The 24,064-nt window shown below is 54.7% G+C and overlaps 8 protein-coding genes across 17 annotated transcripts; 6 read left to right on the top strand and 2 right to left on the bottom strand.

Annotated features, from left to right (window-relative positions):
- Positions 1-236: 236 nt before the first annotated feature.
- On the top strand, positions 237-2,250 carry KVP18_002931 (uncharacterized protein; the record flags this gene model as incomplete). Of its 3 annotated transcripts, XM_067954252.1 has the most annotated exons (5): positions 237-615; positions 642-840; positions 873-1,593; positions 1,623-1,810; positions 1,839-2,250. In XM_067954252.1, 5 exons carry the CDS (start codon positions 237-239, stop codon positions 2,248-2,250), a joined length of 1,899 nt encoding a protein of 632 aa, XP_067810584.1. The 3 variants fall into 3 exon arrangements, with proteins under 3 accessions (XP_067810584.1, XP_067810585.1, XP_067810583.1); XM_067954253.1 differs by lacking the exons at positions 237-615; positions 642-840; positions 1,839-2,250 and having other exon boundaries at positions 1,024-1,665; XM_067954251.1 differs by lacking the exons at positions 237-615; positions 642-840; positions 873-1,593 and having other exon boundaries at positions 1,789-2,250.
- A 149-nt stretch (positions 2,251-2,399) lies between these two features.
- On the bottom strand, positions 2,400-3,140 carry KVP18_002927 (uncharacterized protein; the record flags this gene model as incomplete). The annotated part of the gene is made up of 1 exon (XM_067954246.1): positions 2,400-3,140. The coding sequence occupies one exon, from the start codon at positions 3,138-3,140 to the stop codon at positions 2,400-2,402; it is 741 nt and encodes a 246-aa protein (XP_067810578.1).
- A 73-nt stretch (positions 3,141-3,213) lies between these two features.
- Positions 3,214-3,753, top strand: KVP18_002930 (uncharacterized protein; the record flags this gene model as incomplete). Its single annotated transcript, XM_067954250.1, has 1 exon — positions 3,214-3,753. The coding sequence occupies one exon, from the start codon at positions 3,214-3,216 to the stop codon at positions 3,751-3,753; it is 540 nt and encodes a 179-aa protein (XP_067810582.1).
- Positions 3,754-3,818: 65 nt separating this feature from the next.
- Positions 3,819-6,389, top strand: KVP18_002929 (uncharacterized protein; the record flags this gene model as incomplete). Its single annotated transcript, XM_067954249.1, has 1 exon — positions 3,819-6,389. One exon carries the CDS (start codon positions 3,819-3,821, stop codon positions 6,387-6,389), a length of 2,571 nt encoding a protein of 856 aa, XP_067810581.1.
- Positions 6,390-6,422: 33 nt separating this feature from the next.
- On the top strand, positions 6,423-20,388 carry KVP18_002925 (uncharacterized protein; the record flags this gene model as incomplete). Of its 4 annotated transcripts, XM_067954240.1 has the most annotated exons (5): positions 6,423-7,597; positions 7,626-7,700; positions 7,729-9,844; positions 9,873-19,095; positions 19,124-20,388. In XM_067954240.1, the coding sequence occupies 5 exons, from the start codon at positions 6,423-6,425 to the stop codon at positions 20,386-20,388; spliced, it is 13,854 nt and encodes a 4,617-aa protein (XP_067810572.1). The 4 variants fall into 4 exon arrangements, with proteins under 4 accessions (XP_067810572.1, XP_067810575.1, XP_067810573.1 ...); XM_067954241.1 differs by lacking the exons at positions 6,423-7,597; positions 7,626-7,700 and having other exon boundaries at positions 7,757-9,844; positions 9,873-19,145; XM_067954243.1 differs by lacking the exons at positions 7,626-7,700; positions 7,729-9,844; positions 9,873-19,095; positions 19,124-20,388 and having other exon boundaries at positions 6,423-7,601.
- A 121-nt stretch (positions 20,389-20,509) lies between these two features.
- Positions 20,510-22,712, top strand: KVP18_002924 (uncharacterized protein; the record flags this gene model as incomplete). 3 transcript variants are annotated; one of them, XM_067954237.1, is made up of 2 exons in its annotated part: positions 20,510-21,631; positions 22,029-22,712. In XM_067954237.1, 2 exons carry the CDS (start codon positions 20,510-20,512, stop codon positions 22,710-22,712), a joined length of 1,806 nt encoding a protein of 601 aa, XP_067810569.1. The 3 variants fall into 3 exon arrangements, with proteins under 3 accessions (XP_067810569.1, XP_067810570.1, XP_067810571.1); XM_067954238.1 differs by lacking the exon at positions 22,029-22,712 and having other exon boundaries at positions 20,510-21,805; XM_067954239.1 differs by lacking the exon at positions 20,510-21,631 and having other exon boundaries at positions 22,002-22,712.
- A 263-nt stretch (positions 22,713-22,975) lies between these two features.
- Positions 22,976-23,729, bottom strand: KVP18_002928 (uncharacterized protein; the record flags this gene model as incomplete). 2 transcript variants are annotated; one of them, XM_067954247.1, is made up of 2 exons in its annotated part: positions 22,976-23,635; positions 23,682-23,729. In XM_067954247.1, 2 exons carry the CDS (start codon positions 23,727-23,729, stop codon positions 22,976-22,978), a joined length of 708 nt encoding a protein of 235 aa, XP_067810579.1. The 2 variants fall into 2 exon arrangements, with proteins under 2 accessions (XP_067810579.1, XP_067810580.1); XM_067954248.1 differs by lacking the exon at positions 23,682-23,729 and having other exon boundaries at positions 22,976-23,524.
- A 15-nt stretch (positions 23,730-23,744) lies between these two features.
- KVP18_002926 (uncharacterized protein) lies at positions 23,745-24,064 on the top strand (the record flags this gene model as incomplete). Of its 2 annotated transcripts, XM_067954244.1 has the most annotated exons (2): positions 23,745-23,945; positions 23,986-24,064. In XM_067954244.1, coding segments are annotated over 2 exons (280 nt in total), but the record flags the coding sequence as incomplete, so codon positions are not given. The 2 variants fall into 2 exon arrangements, with proteins under 2 accessions (XP_067810576.1, XP_067810577.1); XM_067954245.1 differs by having other exon boundaries at positions 23,745-24,005.

Below are 24,064 nucleotides of genomic sequence, written 5' to 3'. Positions count from 1 at the left end.
AGGTGTTCGGGCCCAATTGGCTGCTCTGGTGGTTACCAGCCCACACAGCGGCGTCCCGTCCGGTAGGGGACGGGGTCCGCTGGCGAGTCCGAGGACAGTGATGTTACGGAGAGCGTTGTGGTTGCAAATCTCTACGTGTGTGTTTAGTAGCGCCAGGCAGATCAGCATTCTATCAACTGGGTTTCACCACATTCCCACTTTTTACTGTCCCTTTTGCACATTTGCCCGTTTAATGTATGACGACGCAAGACACTTGTGTTACGCCGACGCAAGACATTTGTGTTAGTGCCGCCCGTTTGACCCGCGGCTCGTCTGGCGGCTTACCGCTGCTCCGATCTCCTACCCTGAACGCAAACACGCAGGACACGGCTCCGGCTCCCGTTACGAACGTGGAAACCGTTCGCATGCTGACGCAGAATATCTCACAGATCGCAGACACCAGTCCGATACAACACCGGAGGTACAGCGTACCTTCCACCCTGGGGACAAATCGGTCCCTGGCGCTGGCGGTATTCGAGCAGGGGATTGAACGGCCGTCGCACAGAGTGCGATGCAAGAACAACATCAAACGTCTTTTCGTGCCTCCGAAGCAAAACAGCCGCATGTGGTTGACTCGTAGGTCACAGGGCTTCGCCTAACAGCTTTTCGAATTACCGTGGCGGTGGCGGTCCTCAGCATGTTCGGAGTAGGATACGTAGATTTCGAGACACAGTCAGGAAGAATGGGGAGACTCTCCATTCCTCATTCAGCAACGGCAATCAGGGTGGATTGCCATAGCTGGGTAGGAAATGCGGGCAGTATTCACTTAGCGCCGTTGCCAGTCTCCTTCCATCCGGGACTGTAGGGGACTCATTGAACCGGGGAATACACAGAGTGGCTGGGTCTACGCTTGGCGGGTTTTTCGCCTATGTCTCCCTTGCGATCGTTACAGGCGGGTTCACCCAGTGGAATCACAACCCGGATCCTGCGGAGGTCCACATTGACCAACCAACCTACGTCGTATACGTCTCTGCCTTTGTCCTCATGCCTGCCTTGATATTCCTCGGCAACTTCCTAGGGTATTGTCAGGATCCTGGAAAGCGGATGTACTATATCTTCACAGTCTGCTTCGTGTTCACGGCGGCCCTGTGCCTCTACGGCCCGCTGCATGACGGACAGCCGCTGGCTTCAGTGACATCGCGGGTGTACCTTGAGATAGTCGGACAGGTGGTGGGGTTCCTGTGCTCCCACATCCTCCCGGAGACGGAGACTGACAAGCTATTCAAGCAGGTGCGGGCCTGCTGTCTGTCCTTCAGAGACACTCTGAAGCCCTTGATCATGACCCAAGCCCTAGGCCAGAACCCCCATTGGACCGATGACGAATGGGACGGCCTGGCAGCCTTGATGGCACGCACGGACAAAGCGATAAGCACCGCGAAGGTTTGCGTGGAAAAATCCCGCTTCGAGTGGACTATGGGTCTGTTCGGTCACCCGGTGCACCTTTCTACGCGCATGAAGGCCAGCGTTATCATTAAGTTGCAAAGAATCCAGACGGCACTCATGTCGCTGCTGCTATCCATCAAGATTCAAGTCGCAGCGGTACATATCCGAACAGTAAGCCTCCAGCAGTACGAACCACCTAGCATCGACACTGCATTTTTGATGGCTCGGGCTCTATGCCCTTGAGTATGATGTCCTCTCCAGAGGCAGGCTCCTACTATGACACCGATCAGACCGCACTACCCAAAGCTTACGAGCCGTACGAGGCAGTGTTCAGGGTCTACGGAGACGAGCTGGAGCAATCAATTGATGCGCTATCCGAGGCGCTGGGGTGGGTGTGCGATATCCAAAACATACAGACTCATTCCGGAGGTCGTTGACGGAGCCTTCCGCAACAGGGACGAGGCGCGAGCCATCGCGGAGATTGTTGTGAAGAAGTTAGCTGAGGCAGCGGAGGCCTTGGGAGTCATGCATGACACCCGGATCAAATCGGAAATGATAAGAGGGGCAACCTGCGAAACGATTCTCAGCACTATGTTCAACCGCAACTGCAAAGAAGACGAGGAGCTCATCGACGACGTAGGCCTAGCCCTGTTGGGGCGCAACTTGCTCCAGGAATCGAAACTTCACGCCAGATTGTACATCGATCATTCAGTGTCGTCGGCAGCTCGGTACTCGCTGGTCGATAATGTGATGGTTACCACCATAGTTCTCGTGCGAGAGATGTTTGAAGACCTGCATGGTTTGCTCAGACTGTCTTCCGAAACCTAACCAGTTTTCAATGCGGCCTGAGACTGTTTAAGAGATATTCTTCAGTAAAACACGGCAGGCAAAAAAAGTTGGGAGTATGGCGTCTTCTCAAACAATCTCGATATCTGACGAACAAGTAGTCGTCTTCTCAGTATCGATGTTAGGTCTTCTCAAACAATCTCGATATCTGACGAACCAGTAGTCGTCTTCTCAGTATCGACGTTAGAGAAAACCTTTCGGCGTAATCGTCGTTCGTCAAGCACTACAGGCGGATTCAAAGCCATGGTAGATGAGTAGTGAAAAACGGCGACGCCCAGGTGCCATAACCCATGTGAAATACGTTCGGGATCTCGGCGTTTGTCGAGGCCGTAAAAAAACAGGCAGGACCCCACCACAGCCGCAAGCACGGCCCGATACAGCCACACAACGTCTCCAATTTGAGGCCACTGTCTTACCACGAGAGCTCGGTAACCGATGGACCCGAACGCCGACGTGGCAATCACAGCGCCCATGGAGTACTTACTCATGGGAGCCACACAGTTGGCTGTGCATGCCGTTGTGAGTAGCAGCGTTTTTATCACGGTAGTAGTTATAGGGTCAGGATGTTGTAGCAACATCAAGAATGTCCCTCCGATGCACATAGTTGCATATGCATTGTCAGCAACATGCCATGTGAATTCCGCGCCGCCTAAGAAGGAACCGCCTGAAGCTTGCAGGTGATGGTACACGCAGGACACGAAGATAGTCATACCAGCGACAATGGAGTCCATTTCCATTCCGTTCTTCCAACAAAAGACTAAGGAAGGCACCAGAGCAAAGTTGGTAAGGACGTTGAAGGCCCACATTTGGACCCAGTGAATACCTTCGCGGACGAAGCCGCCCTCAGTTATATCCAGGCAGTGCAGCGTCATTGATTGCGTTTTTTTGCGGTTTTCGCCCCTCAATTCATATGCGTAATTCTTCGTTATTAAGCATTTCTCAGCAATGAAGGTGTTCTACGGAGTGTTCGAGTCGCCCGAGTCTGAGGTCGTTTCTGATTCTTACGCCCAGTCGCTTCCGTTCGACATGGAGGAGTTCAAAGATGTCGCATTCGAAGTCAAGGGACGCTACATCGATATAGGAGGTGAGGACTACGGTATCGAGGACAACGACGAGGACGGAGCTGGTGGTGCCGCTATGGCTGAGAAGGTTGTGGATATCGTCCACAACTTCAAGCTTACGGACACTGGTATGCGGAAGAAGGACTTCCAAATGTACCTAAAGACTTGGATGAAGGAGCTTATGGAGAGCCCCAAGACAAAGAACAAATTCGCTGAACCCGATTTCAAGGCCAAATTCACTGGTTTCATCAAGGTCCTTCTCGGCCGTTTTGCCGAGCTTTGTATCTTGGTCCACGAATCAGCGTACGACGAAGGCATCTACGGCGAGTGTAAGGCTACTCTCGTGTTCTCCTACAACAAGGATGGTGAGATCGAGCCCACCTTCGTGTACCTCAACGACACCCTGTTGAACATGAAGTTTTGATTGATTGTTCGTTCGTTTGCATCAAGCTTGAATTGCACAAATTTCTAGCAAGGCGTAGCTTGTGAATGTTGTCACTTCCCGTAGACGGCGTGAAAGAGGAGTTCTTGTGGGCTGTGGAGACTCACCGAGTTGTGGTTGTAGTCGCAGAACCCGGAAGTGGTAAGAGCACGCGACTCCCGCAGTTTTTGTGGAACGCTGGGTGGGCGCAGGGCGGCATGATAGCCATGACGTCCCCTAGACGGTCAGCGGCGGTGATGGTGGCCAACCGCATCGCCGAGGAAAGGCAAGCGGCCGTAGGACGGGAGATAGGATACATGATGCGCTTCGCCTCCACCGTCGACCGAGAGGCCTGCAGGTTGTGCGTTGCAACTGAAGGTCGCCTGCTGATGGAAACCCTCTCAGACCCACTTCTGGCTCGAATCAGCGTGCTGATATTGGATGACGCACATGAGCGCTCTCTTGAGGGCGACCTGCTGATGGTTGTTTTGAAACGAATCATGAGCGTGCGGAAGAACCTACGACTGGTGATATGCTCTGCTACTCTGGAGACGGAGGAGATACTCAAGTTCTTCAAACCTGCAGATGTGGAGGACTTCTCTGCTCCTGCTTTCAGAACTGAAGCCGTGCACGGCGCTGAGTTTCTGTTTGAGAGTTTCGATGACGCGCGGCAGGAATCGTCAAGTTCTAGTGTAGATGCGGAAACTGCTATGCGCGTTCTAGAAGATTTTCACCAAAAACGGCGACGACGCCGGGAACGCGAACGTAAACGATCTCCGTCCGTTAAATTGGAGCGGGACGACTACGGCCGGCTGTTGACTGACGACAGATCGAGGCGCAGGCGATCCTCAGAACGTCGAAGGCGATCTTCAGAACCCCGACGGCGATCTTCGGAACCTCGATGGCGATCCACAGAACACCGACGGCGATCCTCAGATCCCCGAAGGCGGTCCTCACACCGCAGGCGTTCTCCGGAGCCGAGACGACGGCGTTCTCCCCCTGCAAGGAGGGAGTCCCCGTGGCCTCGGAGGCGGCGCGAGAGCCCCGTGGCGTCGCAGCCCATACGGCTTCCGGCTCCAGAGACGTTGGCTGACCTGCATGAAGTCTTCGTTCTCAACGTTATGAACTCGCAGCCCCACCCCCTGGCTCTTTCTTATGCTGACCATCCGCCTGCCGACTACCTTGAAGCAGTTGTCGAAGCTGTCCTGGAGGTGCACATGTCGGAGCCGCGCGGCGACATCCTGGCGTTCCTGACGGGCAAGGAGGAGGTTACGTGGGCCGCCAACAAGCTGAACGAGATGGAAGCGCACCGCATGCGACAGCCCGGTCAGCCTCGACCGCGACTTCTGGTGCAGATCCTCCATGGGGAGTTGCCCGTCGCCATGCAGCTGCAGGCGGTCCGTGCTGGTCGACGGCGCCGCGTCCTTGTCGCCACCAACATCGCTGAGGCTTCTCTGACAGTACAAGGAGTCCAACATGTCGTGGACTGCATGTATACCAAGGTCAAAGCCGATCACCCCGTCTTTGGATCTGGGCTTCAAGTTCTGTCTGTGCTGCCGGCGTCCGCTGCCAGCTTGGCACAACGCGCGGGTAGGGCGGCGAGGCTAGGGCCTGGGAAAGCGATTCGGGTCGGTTCTGCTGCCGCCGATATTCCGAGCCGCAACATACCAGAGATCGCTCGGGTCGATCTCTCTCAAACTGTCCTGTTCCTCATGCGGCTGGGTATCACGAACTTTGCCCACCTTCAGTTCCCTTCACCCTTGCCTAAAGTACCCCTGAGGGCCGCTTTAACCAAGTTGCATGCCTTAGGTCTCATAGATGGTGACGCCCGGCTGACTCAGCCATTGGGGGCTCAAGTGGCGGTGCTGACGGCCACGCTTAAGCTGTCCGTAGAGATGGCCGCCTTCCTGGCAATGTCTGTCAGATTTAACTGCACTGTGGAAGCAGCTTCGATTTGCGCGATGACTCTAATTGACTCACCTTGGCTCCCGAGGCCTCCCACCTTCGGAGTGTCGTCTAAGGTGTCGAAGTACGATCTCTCTCGAGGAAGATTACAGGTGCACCAAGGAGATTTTGTGTCGCTCTTCAACGTACGCTCACAGTGGCTATTCTACCGCGATGACGACTCGGATTTCTGTCGAGACCACTTCCTAAGGGAAAAGGAACTTGTGAAAGCGGATGTTCTGCATGACCGCGTCTGCCGCACTCTTGACTCTCTAAAAGTCCCTCCAGTCAGCTGCGGGGAGGATGTCGTTCAAGTGCAGAGGACCCTCTGCAGCTCTCTGTTCCTGCACGCAGCTCAACACTGCGGAGGAGGGATTTATCGACCTTTGAGACCCGTGGCTGAGGCCTCGCTGAACCCCGAAGATGGGAGACCCATGCAGAACTTCACGCTGGCCCTGCATCCGTCCTCCAGTCTTTACGGGCGGAATCCTCCGTATGTGGTTTTTGCCCGTGCAGTTGCCACTCAGTCTGCGATCTCTTTAAAGACGTCCGAGGCGGGGTCGTTGGAGGAACTCGAATCTAGAGTTAACCCTGACAAGATGTCTCTGGTGTTCTGGATGCACGGAGTGACCCCTGTAGAGCCCAAGTGGTTGCTGGAGACAGCTGGAGGCCTATTCATGCCCCAAGTGAATTAGGTTGAACACGTCACAGTCAATTGACCAATAATAATGAGCATCGACGCCATCAGGTCCGAGCTTTCAGGGTTCATTCTGGACGTCAGTCCGTGGTTGATAGGCTGCGAACGTTCGGATCTTCAACGGGAGCTTGCTCGGAAAGGAGTGGGTGGCGGTGCGGAGGTCATTCGTAAGTTCATCGTGGAGCCACACTTGAAAACACTGGTCTTGGGGCACGAGGAGAAGCCTCCGGACGATGACGATCTCGGCGGTCTATTCTTGACGACTGAGATTACGCCGAGACTGGCAACATCCACTGCAGTCGCCTTCGTCAAGCGAAATTATGTGGAGAGTCTCCTCTCTCCTGAAGGCAGCACCAAGTCGCTTTCAAGCAAGCTACAGATCGTATCCATGAGTTACGCGGATGAGGAAGGCGACTCGACTCTAGAGGTCTTCCAAAATTTGCTGCAGAACTCGTTCGAGCCTATGATATCCCGACTGCATTCGCAGGGTAACGAGGAAAATCACCTCCGCAAACGAATGGCGGAGCTGGTAGTGAGCGTGCAACAAGCACAGCAGGAGGTGGAAGTGCCCCTGGTGACCTTGCAGTTCGACCCCTTTATCGTGGATGTCGTGGCAAAGGTTGAAGGCCGCGCGGTAGTCATCGAGGACTTCGAGGGCAAGGACCAGGACTCCAACTATTTGAACACTCTCCAGAACTGCTTAGTTCGCTGGCGCAAGGATGCATCGAAAGTGATTAGGTCCGAAAAAGAGCTGGATGGCAAGCAGTCCGCCATTGTTGAGGTGCAGTACTGGACCGGGCTGGAGCGCGCCCTTCTGCATCTGGACGCGCAGCTGCAGTGTCCTGAGGTTGCGGCTACTCTTCTTCCCCTGAAGATTGCCAAACGCTTCGTACCAATGTCTTCCGTGCAGGCAGACCTGGGTTTGCCAGCAAGACTGGAGGCTGTACAGGCCGTGGCGAACTTCTTGAGGGACGTCCCCTTGGCCGATCTTCTCTCCGCTTCATCTATGAATCAGATCACGTCTGCTGTGAAGGCCACGTTCAACCAACTGAAACGCCTCAAGCTGGTACAACAGTATGACATCTCAAGAGCTTATCTTTTCGTGGAGTCAATATCAGCCGATCTGGCAGAGCGAGCGATGAAGATTCTACGAACTCAGAACATCATGGCCATAGCCCATGAGGAGTTCGAGATTATTGCTTTTGAGTGAGACGGAAGGCGTGTGACCATACAGGTGCAAGGAGCTCTTCAAAGTCTGGGACGAGAACATCCGCTCATTTAGGGAGTTGTGCAGGGAGGTCATGAAGAAGTAAGTTGCTGGCATCGGGCTCATCCAGACGCGCAGGCAACTCTGTGCTTCCAAAGATGGTGACACACCACGCGACGCTGCAGGAACGCACGGAAGACATCAAGGCTATTCGGAAGCAGCACCAGAAGTTCAGCGAGACTGTGGGGACTGTCCTGAGGGGCGACTCCCGGAATCTAGCCGTGACATTGGGGCGAGAGCTCCAGAAAGCCTTCGAGGTGTTCGGATTCGATGTACTGGATTGTTCTCCTGCCGGCAAGACGACATGGGACTCAGCGCTTAAGGTCTATGAGGAGCGCGTAGGCAAAGTCGAGACCCAGATTGGCATGCAGCTCCAACAGCGTCTCTCCGGCGCGAGCAGCTCGACGGAGATGTTTCGCGTCTTTTCTGAGTTCAATGCTATCTTCTTTCGAAAGAAGATCCGTGCCGCCATCCAACACTACCAAGCACAACTTCTACAACAAGTCAAGGAGGACTTGCGGCTGTTGCAAGTGAAGTGCGATTCCGTCTATGAAGTCTCAGACGGTGGCAGGATCTCGCAACTCAAAAGCGTTCCGACCCCTGCCTCTGAACTCATCTGGTCCACGCAGGTAGAGTCCCGAGTAGCCACCTCCCTCCGCCGAATTGAAAATGTTCTTGGCCCGTCATGGAAGCAGCACCTGGATGGGCAGAAGTTAAGACAAGATGGCGAAAGCTTTCAAGCTAAACTAAACGTCTCGAGCCTGTTTGATCAATGGCTGGCCCGGAACAAAACCGCTCACAAATTCGATCTCTCGAGTCCTGTGTTCATCGTCTATGAGATGGCTCCGGACAACTACGAGGTACGAGTGAACATGGATGACAGCATGCTCAATCTGTATAAGGAAATCCGGTACCTTCACGGGCTCAACTTCAGAGTGCCGTACGCCATTCGCGTCACTGCCGACGATACGAGAGCATTCTACCCGTATGTGGTGTGGCTGCGGCAATGCTTGCGATCCTTCAATCAAGCTTCATACCGACTCGAGTTGCCGGAGCACGCGGCACTGCGACCGCTGATTGCCAAGCAGCAGCGTGAGATCCTCGGCCTTGTACGGGACAACATGAAGCTCACCTTCCAGAGCAACGACGTGGATGCCGTTGCGCGATCGCTGTCAGACGCGGTGACACTCTTCGAGGGGAAGCTCGAGGACGCGCGCGAGTATCGCCGTCGGGGAGAGCAGCTGTTGTTGAAGCTGCTGACTGCTAAGGTGGCCACTGAAGACGATTCACCTACGATTGTGTCCACGCTGGAAGAGCTGCAGGCCGTGGTCACAGATGTGGCGACGTCCAACTTCTCCAATGTGGATCAGTGGGCAAACGAGCTGAACCAGCGGATTGCAGACGTGTTACTCAAGCGCCTCAACGAGACCCTTGAGCTGTGGGTGCAGGAGTTTACAGGGTTTTCCTCGAAGTCTTCCCCCCAGCTGGTTCGTAATAGCCAGGTGCTGGAATTCCAGATCCGCTCGCAGGCACTCGTCCTGGAGCCTCCCGTGGAGGCGGCGCGTGCCGAATGGACGTCACACCTCCATACCTGCATGTCTCATGTGTGCGGCCTGCCGCGGCTACGCGTCGGCGGACGCGTGGTAGGCGGTGAGGAAGGCGCTGATTCCACGTTTAGGTACCTACTCTCTCGCATGCACCGAGAATCCTACATGCAGTGCGTAGGCGCGATTCGAAACTGCATCGAGGGTCTTTCCAAGCTGGCAGGCACATGGTCACGTTACCAGAGGCTGTGGGAGGAGGATGTTTCCTCGCTCACGACGCTGATGGGCACAGATCTGGCTCAATGGCAGAATCTGCTTAACGACATCAAGAGCAGTCGACAGAGCGTGCACACAGAGGAGGAAGTCGTCTATTTGGGTCCTCTGGTAGTTAACCAGTCGCCTGTCCTACAAAAAGTGTCTTCAAAGTTCGATTCCTGGCACCGGGAGTGTCTCCAAGCCTTCGGCAATCGTGTACGCGAGACCTGCTTGGCGATGCAGACACAAATACGGGCCACACGCGGCGAGATAGAGCTGCTCGCGGACAGCAACCGCTCCAATCTGAACCAGGTCGAGAGCAACGCCACATCAATGTCTCCGGAGGCCACAGTGTCCCTGACAGAGTACATGATCAAGCTGGACAGTGTGAGAGCGCAGTCATTCCTCAACTCAGATCCAACTGAAGGTGCTTTCGTGGTCCCCCGACGTCGACCACCTCGTCTCCTCCGAGCGACTGCTCGAACGGCAGCGATTCGTCTTCCCTAACGACTGGGTCTGGGCTGACCAGCTCACTGGCGACTGGGAGGCGTTCCTCCAGATCTTCCGTCTGCAGCACTCTTCCATCGAGCGGCTGCGTCCCGCCTTGACGGCGCTGGCACAAGCGGCCGATGCTCGACTGGCTGAGGAACTATCTGCTCTGCATGACGAGTGGATCCGGACGAAGCCGACGTCATCCCAGGAGTCCCCTACGTCCGCTCTTCTACAGATTGAGAGAGTCCGAAAGAGTCTCCTGAAGCTCAAGCAGGAGTTCGAAGGTCTGGTCAAGGCGCGCGAGAGTTTGTGCATCGTTGGCCAGAGCGGTGTAGATCCCGATGGTCTCCTCTCTGAGATTGAATCCACACGTGAGGTGTGGTGTGAACTGCAGAAGTTCTACGCAACGCTTTCTGCACTCAAAGAGGAACCCTGGCTGTCGGTTGTGCCGAGAAAGGTCCGCATTCAGTTGGAGGAGGTTAATGAGGCCATCCGCACCGTTCCCGCCATCTTCAGGCAGCACGAGGCCTTCGAAAGCCTGAGTGAGCAGGTCACAGGGTTCCTTGGCACGAATGCGTTGCTGAACGAGCTGAAGACGGACGCTCTGAAGGAGCGGCACTGGAAGAAGCTCTTTTCAGCTTGCAACATGAGAGTCGACTCCGTCTCTGTCATGACACTGGGTGATATTTGGGACGCTGACATGTACCGCTACGAGCAACCCATAAGTGAGATACTTCTTGCCGCTCAAGGCGAGAACGCAGTGGAGGAGTTCTTGAAGGAGCTCAAGACGACCTGGTTTGAGTACGAGCTGCAGCTCATCCCGTACAAGGAGAAGTGCTATCTGATCAAGGGCTTCGATGACGTGACCTCGTTGCTTGACGACCATCTGTCTTCCTTGCAGAGCATGAAGCTCTCTCCCTACTACCGCCGCTTCGAAGAGGACGCTACCCTTTTCGACGACAAGCTGTCCAACCTGAACTCACTGCTGGCGGTTTGGGCCGAGGTTCAACGCAAGTACGTGTACCTGGAGGGCGTGTTTCTGAGCTCTGCCGACATTGCGGCCCTACTGCCGTCGGAGCTCTCCCGCTTCAAAAGTATTGATCATGACTTCGTTGCGATAACCAAGCGGACCGTGCAACGGCCTCGCGCTATGGAACTGGTACAGCAGGAAGGCCTGCTACGCACCCTTGAGCGCCTCTCCGAGTCACTCACACGGGTTCAGAAAGCGCTGACCGAGTACCTAGAAAAGCAACGCTCTCTCTTTCCGCGATTCTATTTCGTGGGCGACGAAGATTTGCTGGAAATCATCGGAAACAGTCGGGACCCGCTGATAGTCCAAAGGCATATCAAGAAGATGTTTGCTGGCGTGGACTCGTTCGTTCTCGACGCCACAGTGGTCTTGGGCATTGCGAGCAAGGAAGGCGAGGAAGTCACCTTTCTGACTCCTGTCGAAGTTCAGACGTTCAAATCTCTGGATGCCTGGCTGAAGGCAGTCGAGACGCAAATGGTGTTCACGTTGGCGTCCATCCTCTCTGGAGCCATGGAGTCCTTCGGCAGTATGGACGTGCTGGACGCCGACAGCCTCTTCAGCCTCATCGACGAGACGCCGCTGCAGATTTTGCTGCTGGCGTTTCAAGTTAGGTGGACATCGCAGGTTGACGAATGTCTCTCAGCTGGCAAACCACTACTGTCAGTCGTCAACCAGTGCGAGTCGCTGCTGGCGCTGGTGGCACAGCACGTCCTTTCATCTGTGGAGCCCATATTCCGCACGAAACTAGTGCAGATAATGACTGAGGTTGTCCACGAACGTGACGTGGTTCGGACTCTCGTGGATCGCGGGGTGACATCCTCGGATTCGTTCCACTGGCTGAAAACACTGCGGTTTTACTTCGATCCTCGAGGGCGCGATGTGATGGACAGAGTCACAGTTCGTATGGCAAACGCCAAGTTGACCTACGGTTTCGAGTACTTGGGACTGGCGGAGAAACTTGTGCAAACGGACCTGACCGACTCTTGCTTCCTAACGTTGACACAAGCGCTGCATTTCGGTATGGGGGGTAACCCTTTTGGTCCCGCAGGCACCGGGAAGACGGAGTCTGTTAAGGCTCTTGGGGCCCAACTCGGACGATTTGTCCTGGTTTTCTGCTGTGATGAGACATTCGATTTCCATGCCATGGGCCGCATCTTTGTTGGTCTCTGCGAAGTGGGAGCATGGGGATGCTTTGATGAGTTTAACCGTCTTGAGGAGCGTATTCTATCTGCCGTCTCGGAGCAGATTCTCACAATTCAGGCTGGGATCAAGGAAAAAAAGAGCAACATAACTCTGATCGGTCACACTGTAGGACTAAATTCCAGCGTGGGCATATTCGTAACCATGAATCCCGGATACGCCGGACGGTCACAGTTGCCTGACAACCTCAAACAACTCTTCAGAGAGTGTGCTATGATTAAGCCGGACAAGGCTATGATTGGTCAGGTTTGCCTCTACTCCAACGGGTTCCTTACAGCGGAAGCGCTGTCGTCAAAGGCGGTATCTCTCTTCGACCTGTGCCAACAGCAGTTGTCAAAGCAGCCGCACTATGATTTCGGACTCCGAGCGCTGAAGAGTGTTCTCACGACCGCTGGTACCCTAAAGCGGAAGCGAATCGGCGACTTGGACAAAGAGAACGTTGACCTGCCAGGCCTCGAAAAGGAGATTCTGCTTCGAGCCATCATGGACACACTACTCCCTCGGCTGGTCCCCGCTGACGTCCCTCTGCTGAAGGCCCTCGTCGAGGGAGTTTTCCCCGGGTCTGACGTGGGAGTCGTGGATGAAGCCCAACTGACTCGAGAGATTTTGAACGTCTGCCAGTACTACAACTACGATTGCTCCGACCCCTGGTTGGAGAAAATCCTACAGTTGCACCAGATCCTGCGAGTGAACCACGGAGTCATGCTGGTCGGGCCCTCGGGCACTGGAAAAACGTCCGCCTGGACTGTGCTTTTGCAGGCGTTGGAGCAGCTGGACGGCATAAAGAGCCAGTCTTATGTTCTGGACCCCAAGGCGGTCCCGAAAGACGAGTTATATGGCAAGCTTGACCCAACGACGATGGAATGGACGGACGGCGTCTTTACATCCTTTTTGCGTCGCATCCTCAACGAGCCAGCCGCTGTGTCAAAGAACAAGCGTTACTGGATCGTAATGGACGGCGATGTCGACCCTGAATGGGCTGAGAACCTCAACTCCGCACTGGACGAGAACAAGATCCTTACGTTACCCACCGGAGAGCGCTTGCAAATCTCCTCCAATGTGCGGCTGATGTTCGAGGTTGATACACTCAAGAGCGCCACGCTGGCGACAGTTTCTAGGTGCGGAATGATCTGGTTCTCAGAGGACGTGTTAAGCTTGACAAACGTGGCCAACCACATTATCGAGACGGTATGTAAGGGTCAAGAGGAGCGCCGAGAGGTGATGCTGATGCTGGAGAAACCGACGATGCACAGGAAGCTGTCATCCGCGATGTCCTTCCAGGCCGCTGAGAGCTCACTGCTCAACAGCATGCAGGAGGACAAGCACACAATTAATTCGATATGTTCTACTACGCTCAAGACGTTCTTCAAGCCTGATGGCATCGCGCTGCAGTGCGTCGAGATGTCTCAGAAATATGAGCACGTCATGGAATTCACAAAGATTCGCGTGCTGAACGCGACTCTACTCCTGATTCCCCGCGCCATAGCGGTGCTGGAGGAGTACTACGCTGGACAAGCGCCCAACCGATCCCACCTGCGCACCTACATCTCACGGTACCTGGTGCTTGCCCTCGTCTGGGGCTGCGGAGGGGCCATGCCCCTCAAAGACCGCAATGTCTTCGCTGTAGACGTAGCGCGCGTGTGCTCTGAGGTTGGCCTGCCACCGGAGCTGGACAGCTCGACCTCGCTGCTGGAGTACGAGGTGCTCTCAGACGGAAACTGGGCACCGTGGCGTGAGTGCATCACACCTGTGGAAATCGGACGCGACGGCCTATCCGACGCTCAGCTTGTGATCGACACGGTAGACACGGTTCGGCATAAATCCATCCTGGGCTCTTGGCTGGAGATGAGGCTGCCGTTCATCCTGTGCGGGCCGCCAGGGTCCGGCAAAACTATGACCTTCCTTTCAGCTCTCAAGGCTGTCCATGACGTGGAAATCGCCTCTCTGAACTTCAGCAGCGGCACATCCCCAGAGGTCCTCCTGAAGACATTCGACCTTTACTGTGAGTATGTGAAGACCAGCCAGGGCCTCGTGCTTCGGCCGAACCAGCCTGGGAAATGGCTCATGGTGTTCTGTGACGAGGTCAACCTTCCCGCTCCTGACAAATATGAGACGCAGCGAGTCATCATGTTCATGAGGCAGTTGCAGGAGCTGGGAGGGTTCTACAAGCTCGATAAATTTGGTCAGTGGGTCTTCGTTAAGCTAGAACGGATCCAATTCGGAGGGTGTTGCAACCCGCCCACAGACGCTGGGCGGCACCCAATGTCCCCGCGGTATCTGCGTCATGCCCCGATCATCTTCGTCGACTTCCCGGGTGCGGAATCGCTGGAGATGATCTACGGCACGTTCAACCGAGCCTTGCTGCAGCCCTTCAGCACTTTGAGAGACTGTGCTCGCGAGCTCACGTTGGCCATGGTGGAATTCTACACTGCCAATCAAGAACGGTTTACGGCTGATCAGCAGCCCCATTACATCTATTCGCCCCGAGAGTTAACCCGGTGGAAAGTTGCCCTGCATGAGGCGCTCGCTTCGAGGACTGACGTCTCTGTGCGGGAGCTCGTCCGCCTGGCTATCCACGAAGCGCTTCGCATTTGGCGAGACAGGTTGGTGGAGGCTGACAGTAGGCAGTGGACAGACGCCACGATCGACGCGATATTCTTAAGACTCTTCCCTTCGCTGAGTGAAGCCGATGTCGCCCGCCCTCTGCTCTTCACTTCACTCATGACACGGCAGTACGAGGAGGCCGACCAGGAATCGCTTAGGGAATTCGTTCAGGGTCGCATGAAGCTTTTCAACGAAGAGGTTTCTAACACCCCGCTCGTCCTGTTTGACGATTGTCTGGAGCACGTAGTACGAATAGACAGAGTGCTGCGCCAGCCGCTGGGTCATCTGCTGCTCGTTGGAGCTAGTGGAGCCGGAAAAACCATTCTCTCCCGCTTCATCTCCTGGATGAATGGCATCTCAGTGTTCATCATCAAGGCGGGGAGAAACTACAGCACCCAAGCGTTCGAGGCAGACCTTCGGTCGGTCATGCGCCGGGCAGGGCTCAAAGACGAGAAGATCACCTTCATCTTTGACGAGAGTAACGCCTTGGGGCCAGCGTTCCTGGAGAGAATGAATGCGCTGCTTGCTGCGGGAGAGGTTCCAGGCCTTTTTGAGGGCGAAGAATGGACGCAGCTCATGTCGGAGTGTCGTGCCGCCTTCAGACAGCTCAGTGACGAGAACGAACTTTTTGCTAAGTTCACTCGGCAGATTCAGCGCAACCTACACATCGTATTCACTATGAATCCTTCCAATCCCGACTTCTACAACCGGCAGGCCACGTCGCCGGCGCTCTTCAACCGGTGCATTATCGACTGGTTCGGTGATTGGAACTACGACGCGTTGATTGCCGTGGCTCAGGACTTCAACAAAACGCTTGAGGTGGCACCCGGTGCCTTCGAGGACGTGACAGGCGACGAGAGTTCGCTCCGCCTGGTTCTCGCTGAGACTATCGTCCGGGCCCACTACTGCACAGACGAACTGAATAAGCACTTGTTGCGGAACGGCCAGAAGAGTAACTACGTCACTCCTCGCGACTACCTCGACTTCCTGCGCCATTTCCTCGCCATCGTCTGCGAGACCAAGGAGGAGACCATTGAGACCTCACGTCACCTGGCGGGGGGATTGTCCAAGTTGCACGAGACGAACACGCAGGTGTCAGAGTTTCAGAAGGTACTGAGCGTCAAGAGCCAGGAGCTGCTGGAGAAAAACCAGGAGGCCGAGGATAAGATGAAGATGATGATTCAACAGCAGACAGAAGCCGAAGAAAGCAAAAAACATGCTGAGAAGCTGGCACAGAAGCTGGACGCGTCCAAGGTAGAGATTGCTCACCGAAAGAAGGAGGTTGGCAAGCAGCTCAAGGACGTCGAGCCTTTGCTGCTCACTGCCCAATCAGACGTAAAGGACATCCCCAAGCGGATGCTCGTTGAGCTTGTTTCGCTGGGAAGCCCGCCAGCAGCTGTAAAGTTCGCCGTCGAGGCCGTAATTATCTTCTTGAATGATCTGGGTGACAAGTCGGTGGCGTGGGACGAGTGCAGGAAGGCCATGAAGACAACGGATTTCATCTCTCGAGTGTTGAACTTCGATGCCAGCTCGTCTAGTCCTGCGACAGTTCGCACGATCCAGAATAAGTTCCTGTCGAATCCGGGGTGGGACTACGACAAGATCATGAGAGCATCAAAGGCCGCTGGGCCTTTAGCTAAATGGGTAGAGTCGTCGGTCTCTTACCAGACCATTCTGCTTAAAGTCGCGCCCTTAAGGGAAGAAATTAATGACCTAGAAGGTGCCACTATCAAGAACGAGAAGAAATTCCGTCAAACAAAAGACCTGCTTGCAGACCTGGAGAGACAGTTGGTGGAGTACAAATCGGAGTATGCTGAACTTATCTCTCAGGTGCAGAGAATCAAGACGGAGATGGAGACGGTGGAAGCCAAGGTGACACGCTCTACTCAGCTCCTGGCTAATCTAGAGTCGGAACAGAAGAGATGGACTGAGTCCGTCAAGTCCTCTGCGGACGCGTTGAACACCGTCCTAGGCGACTCCCTCCTCGCAGCAGCCTTCTGCACCTACACTGGTTTCTTTGAGCACGGAGATCGCGAGCGTTTGCTACAGGAGTGGAGGTCCGCCATCTCTGGAGCCGGGTTGAAGATACGAGGCGGTTTATCGCTAGTCGAATTGCTGAGCCGGCCACAAGACCGATTCCAATGGCAATCAAACAGTCTGCCTTCTGACGCTCTGTCCATAGAGAACGCCGTGATCATGAAGCGGTACATTCGCTATCCCCTGGTTATTGATCCATCAGGACAGGGGACTGGGTGGTTGCTGAAACAGTACAAGGATCAGAAGCTGGTGCAAACCTCATTTAACGACCCTTCATTCATCAAGCACCTAGAAAGCGCCCTTCGCTTCGGCACGACTCTGCTGGTTCAAGACGTGGAGAAGGTCAGCCCGGTGATCAACAACGTCCTTAACAAGGAGACTCACCGCGCCGGAGGCCGGACGCTCATCACGGTTGGTGACACCGAGGTGGACTTCTCGCCCTCGTTCAAGATTATCCTGGCGACCAAAGACCCGACAGTGGTGTTCACGCCGGACCTCTGCAGTCGAGTGACCTTCATCAACTTCACCATCACGCCTAGCAGCCTGCTAAACCAGTGTGTCAACATGGCTCTGGCCAGCGAGCGCCCAGAGGTCGAGAAGGAGCGTAACGACGTGCTTAAGCTGCAAGGGGAGTTCAGGGTGGTAATGCGAGACCTTGAGGACAAGCTCTTGCATTCGCTATCTAACATTCAGGGCAACATCCTCGACGATGATAAGGTCCTGTCCACTTTGGAATCGCTGAAAGCTCAGGCAGACGAAGTCGAGCGAGAGGTGCACCGTACGGAAGAGGTGATGGAGGCTGTGTCAGACACTACGAATACGTACGTACCTCTCGCAGAGGCCTGCTCGCGTGCCTACTTCACGCTACAGCAACTCCACAACCTATTCTTCTTGTACCACTACGACCTCAGAAGCTTCCACTATCTCTTTGGCGAGACTCTAAAGAGTCAAAAGTCCCCCTCAGGGCTGTCTAGCGCGGAGTATCAGTCCCGGATGCGCCTTATTGCTGTGCGCGTACTGCGGTCTGTGTACAAGCATGTCGCAGCCGGCATGCTGGACAAGCATAAGCTAGTCCTAGCTTTGGAGCTCATGCGCATCAAGTTCGAGTCGCTCAGCGACGTCACCTTGCGTACTGTAGAGTTCGACGCATTAATGGGTCTTCAAAGCACTACAGGGAATGTCATCGAAGTACCACTGGAACTAAACGAGGAGCAACGCCAGAATCTGAGTCGCTTGACTCAGGTACCGGTCTTCCGAGATCTAGACCAGCACATTGCATCCAATTCTGACGCCTGGCGCACTTTCATCTCCAGTGCTGAGCCCGAAGGACAGTGGCCTCCTAACCTGATCCCCGAAACGGACCCGATATTGCAGTCGAGACTGACAGAGCGGTGTGGAAAGGACACTGTCGAGGAGGGTCAGGTTCTTCTGCGCAGCGTTCGTCAAGCGTTGTTGCTTAGGGCCGTGCGACCTGATAGGCTTCACGCTCACTTGGGTCGGCTAGCCGAATCCATCGTGGGCAAGGGGTTCCTGGAAAGCCCCCCTGTGGACGCGGCGGCCATCAAGTCCGCGGTAGAGCGACAGGTCACTGCAGATGTACCTATGGTTCTCATATCCACCGCGGGTTTCGACCCCAGCCACCAAGTTGTGGCGGCTGCGAAGCAGCTGCAGAAGAACGTCTTCAGCGTTGCCATGGGTAGCGACGAGGGTTTCTCCGCTGCCAGCACTGCACTGCAGCAAGCAGCTCGGGAAGGCTCTTGGGTCTTGCTGAAGAACGCTCATCTCTGTCCCTCGTGGTTAGCGCAGTTCGACAAGACCTTTCTTCGTCAGCAGCACCACTCAGGTTTCAGAGTGTTCTTCACGATGGAGTTTAACGAGAAGGTGCCGTCTAACTTCCTGCGGCTGTCGTTCAAGGCCGTCTTCGAGGCTCCGCCTGGCATTCAAGCGTCGATGAAACGAACGCTGAATCACCTGCTGCCTACTTTGGGCCAGGACGACTCGACGCCTGCCGCCAGGTACCGTCTGCAGTTTAGTCTTGCGTTCCTTCATGCCCTTGTAGTTGAGCGAAAGCAGTTCCATCCCATTGGCTGGACCAAGCCCTATGAGTTCTCCGACGCCGACTTGGTCTGCGGCTACTCAGTTATAGACCAGTGGCTCAAAATCGCAGCGCAGGGTAAAGCAACCGTGGATCCGTCTGCTCTTAACTGGGACGCCATCAGAACTATACTGAAGAACACCGTTTACGGTGGAAGACTCGACAACCAGGTTGACTTAAGTGAGAATGTAGTTCGACACGCATGCAGGCACCCTGGCGTCGTTCATTGACAGGCTCTTCACTCCACGGCTCTTCGACACCGACTTCTCGATGACCAACATCAACGAGGCCGTAGACCTGAAGGCTCCGGCAGTCAGCAACACGCTGCAGACCTACGTGTCGTGGGTGGACAACCTCACAGCAGACAACGACCCGCGCTGGCTGGGCCTGAACCTAAACGCAGAGAAGGCGCGAAGCTCGAGAGAGGCGCTCAAGATCCTGGTGGGTTGGAACGAGGTGAACGCCAAGACTTCCGAAGTCGTAGGTCGCCTACTTCCCAAGCCGGACCTGATGCCGCTGGTAAGGTCTACGCTCGTGTCGCTAGACTCCAGGGCGGTCGAGGAAGCAGAGCGTCGCGCTAAAAATCAGTGGATGCGAGACCTGGAGGAGAAGATAGCCAGGTTACTTATCGTGATGCCCCCAGGAGTAGCTGTGCTCCAACGAACGGAATCGCTGCAGGACGATCCGTTCTTCCGCTACTTCGAACGAGAGCTCACGCTGCTGCACTCCTGCTGGACTACCGCATCTGGAGATCTGGAGAGGCTTTCTCTGACGGTGCAAGGGCAGGCAAAGTTCACGAACCACTTGAGAGAAGTAGCGCGTTGCCTCCAGGCCAACAATCCACCTGCTACCTGGTCCCAGGGCGATCCGCGGTCACTAGACGTCTGGGCAGACGTCTTCCGGAAACGCGTTGTACACCTCTCGGTTATCGCGCGGAACGTGTTCAGCGCTGATCTGGGCGAATTGACTGATTCCTTCCTCAGCGAAGCTGCAGATTTGGGTGGAAGACTCGGCTTGGCAAATCCCTCCCCGAGACACATATGGTTGGGAGCTGTCAGCCAACCCAACTCCTACTTCACGGCGACTCAGCAGCACGTCTGCCGCGCAATGGGGTGGTCGCTCGGTGACGTGGAACTCCGAATGTCGGTAGCTCAGGCAGAGCCCGGAGTACAATCGTTCAGAGCGACTGGAATTATTTCCCAATGGATTCGAGAGGACAGCAAACACAGACTGGCTCCGGCAGACACAGAGAGCACTAGTTTGCCCCCAGTGAACTTTACCTGGTACAACATCGCCGACAGAGCAGCCAACAAGGAGCCTGACCCTCTTGAGGGCCACCAACAAGTCCAGATTCCCCTTTTCCTGTCGAGCTCTCGGCAAGAGTTGCTGAGAATGGTGCCGGTACCTGCCGAAACGGATGCGACACCTACCTGGCGCCAGTGTGGTTGCGCGTTAATTCTTTGGAAACTGTAGCGAATGCAGCGCACGCTGTTCGAACGTTGCTTGACGGAATGTTCTAAATGTGTGGCGGTGGCTGGTGGCATCATGACTAACATCATAATTTGTGTCAAAGATAAACCGGTCCTTAGATACGATGATTCATGTAGGAAGTGTTCGCAATGCTCTGTGGAAAGCCCTAAAGATGCGCATGTGGAACTTCGCCATAGACCAAGTTGCCTTCTTCAACTCTGATCGTTGGCCGGATCCGGCCAGCCACCGCGACACTGCAGAGGTCCTTAGTGACTGGTTCGGAATAGGACTCATTCCGCCGCCACCGGTGTACGATGTCCCTTTGCGACCCCTTGGAAAAGCGAAACCCAGGAGACGATCACCAGTCGCGCGTTCTCTCCGCGAAACGCTTAGCGATATGTTTCCTGAGGCCGCGACCCAGTCATACGACTCCATGACCTCTGAGGAAGCGTGGCCTTGGCGGCCGACCGATCTCACCGAGGAACTGAACGCTAGGAGACGCATGAGACAACGACGCCATAAGTCCAAGAGGTCCACCACTCCCCGCACCCGCCGCCATCGCCGACACCAATTGCAGGAGAGGTCAGTTTTGCACTCGCTGCTGGAAGAAGGTTATCGGAGGGAACGCGTCATGATTCGAGAGGGCGTCAACTACGCAGATCGCGTAACTGATTACTTCGAGACTGCTTTGGGCCCCCGTCCGACAGAAGAGGCCAGCGGCAAGAAGACCCACACAAAGCGCTACCACCACACACAATATCCAATGCGTCATGGTCACTATCTTGAATGGGATCCTAAAGGTCTGGTTCTTGGCCCTCTAATAGACCCTGTCGCTGCCAACCGCTACTGGGCTCGTTCTAGAATTGCAGAGGACCTGCAAAATGCGAGTGTGCACCAAGTAGTATACGATACAAATGACGGGGAACACCTCTGGGGCGTGTACAAGGTTGCCTGCGGCACTGTCGAAGTTTCGTTGAAGGATCAAACTAAGGATCTGCCGAAGCTGGTCGACCCAGCCCCACTCCTCGCGAAAGAAATGGCGGCTTGGGATGATGAGCTGGACTGGCAAGCACAAAAACGTGCTGGGCTCGTTAAGAGACGACGGCGCACACGCAGTGCCCCCAGCGTGGCCGCGTTCGCCCGATTTCATAGAACAGGTCTGCGCCCAGAGTTGGACGTGGAGGACAGCCGGCGGCTGCTTATCCAACCACCGTCACCCCCCCTGGATCCCTCCTACGTACACCACGTAAGCACTGCTCAGACCGCCAAATTCCAAAGCGGGGCTACGTTTGTCGGTGTGTGGGAGCAGACGTCTACCCCTCCGTCATCAATGCTGGACTCTCTGTCATGCCAAGCTGAAAGCCTGCCCGCGAACGAGCCTTCTGAGCATTCCATGGATTCTTTTTGTAGCATACATTAGTCAGTGTATCCCGCTGAGATCATGTTGTGTTTTTCTGCCGTAATTCGATTTGGCAAACTCTGATCCGAACCGGCAAAGGCCAACGGACCGTCAGCAGAGTCGCCTGCGGTGTTCAGCCGATATTACAGCCGAAAACATAAGAATTTTGGTGAATAAAACCGGTAATAGACAAATCTCACTTTTGGAGCTTTTGAACATGCTACGTCTCCGCGGTGGTATGCAGATTTTTGTGAAGACTCTTACTGGAAAGACGATCACTCTCGAAGTCGAGACGGGTGACTCCATCGAAGATGTTAAGGCCAAGATCCAGGACAAGGAGGGCATCCCTCCTGACCAGCAGCGGTTGATTTTCGCCGGCAAGCAGCTCGAGGACGGTCGTACTCTGTCGGACTACAATATTCAGAAGGAGTCTACGCTCCATCTCGTGCTTAGACTACGTGGAGGTATGCAGATCTTTGTCAAGACTCTGACGGGCAAGACGATCACACTTGAAGTCGAGACGAGCGACTCCATAGAGGATGTCAAGGCCAAGATCCAGGACAAGGAGGGTATCCCTCCTGATCAGCAGAGGTTGATTTTCGCCGGCAAGCAGCTCGAGGACGGTCGTACTCTGTCGGATTACAATATTCAGAAGGAGTCTACGCTGCACCTTGTGTTAAGACTGAGAGGTGGAATGCAGATCTTCGTGAAGACCCTAACGGGCAAGACGATCACTTTAGAGGTCGAAGTCGATGACTCTATTGAGAATGTCAAGGCAAAGATTCAGGACAAGGAGGGTATCCCTCCTGACCAGCAAAGACTCATCTTTGCTGGCAAGCAGCTAGAGGATGGCAGAACCTTGCAGGACTACAACATCCAGAAGGAATCCACACTTCACCTAGTGCTAAGACTCAGAGGCGGGCAGTAGCTTTGTGGTTCGTATGAACAATGCTAACTACTTGCTCATCTGGGAACCTTCTGTGACGATCTTAGTTGAAAAACTGAAACTTATCGCAGTCACTTATAAACTGAAACTTATCACTGTTACACCTACGTTCTGTAGGTTTGATTTCCTGAGGTACGAACGTTCTAAATGAAATATGTACGCGCTCGGTAAACAACAACGACAGCCAGCTGATGCTTACCTTGGACATGGTAGATGTGCGTGTTCCGTCTTATATTATGAGAGCGTCACGCAGCTAATTTGGTAAAGGTGTGACAAGCAGCCACAATCAAGGCTTGTGTTCCGACCATCGATCCCGCATGAGACGTGTTGACGCTCATGAAAAATGCATGACCCGCAATGGCAAGGGTCAGATTGTCAGCCTTTCCAGATGTTCGTTCCACGAAAGTGAGAACAGTAGCCTCTGTGATACCCATCGCAACGAGCCACACAGATGGTTCATCCACGAGAATCACCAGCCAAAGAGCCCACGAGAGGGACACGATGAAGAAAACAAGCGATCCCGGTACGGTCCTGTCGTGGTCGTCGCGATCGAGTTTGGCTTTAACAAAATAACCTGTCAACGCGGCGAGAGGATCTGCGTAGAAGAGGGGATACAACCCGTGGAAAGGCACGTTCATCAGCGTGATGGCGAGGCACGACACCCCATAGAGAAAGATCCCCCAGTCAATTCTACTGGTTCCCGCTTTCCTGACCCTGCTCATCAATCCCAGACAACTCTTGCCAACGATCCCAAGAATCAGGATCGCTGCCGCCCACCGCGTCATTGTCGACATAGGGTAGCCCACAATGCACAACGCGAAGCCACTGCTTATATGCAGCACCTTCCGACCTATGAACGGACTGAATAAAGGTGTCCACTCGCACACGATCAGCGCGGCAAGAACCTGGGAAGCATTAGGAAAGGGCGATCAACTTGTCGCTACAACGTACAAAACTGACCACTAGCACGAGCTTCGCGGTGTCCAAGTCGACAGTCATAAAATCGCATTTTCGATGGGGAAGTCCACAACTCTGTACATTCTTATCGAGACTGCTGGAGGCTACGCCCTGGGTCAAGTCAAGGAGTGGGATCAGATAGGAGCGGACGCCGACAGCTTCGCACAGGCCGTTGCTGACGTTTCGCAGTTCAAGCAGATAGTCTCCATCGTGGCCTTCCACGGCTTCGTTACGGCTGAGGAAGCCCTCGAGAACATGGTAGGTCCTCCGATTAGTGTCTACTCTCACATTTTCTCAGAATGCCATCACTATTGGTGAAGCCACTCCGATGCTGTCGTCCTTTCTGGACCAGAACCTTCCGTCAAAGCGCAAGTACA

This window comes from the organism of the source record quoted next (genome assembly GCF_019968955.1).
Source record: "MAG: Porospora cf. gigantea A chromosome Unknown PgA_NODE_282_length_24064_cov_357.293, whole genome shotgun sequence".
Lineage (NCBI taxonomy): Eukaryota > Apicomplexa > Conoidasida > Eugregarinorida > Porosporidae > Porospora > Porospora cf. gigantea A.
The sequence above is the reverse complement of the archived record's forward strand: the minus strand, read 5'-3'. Positions and strand labels throughout refer to the sequence as shown.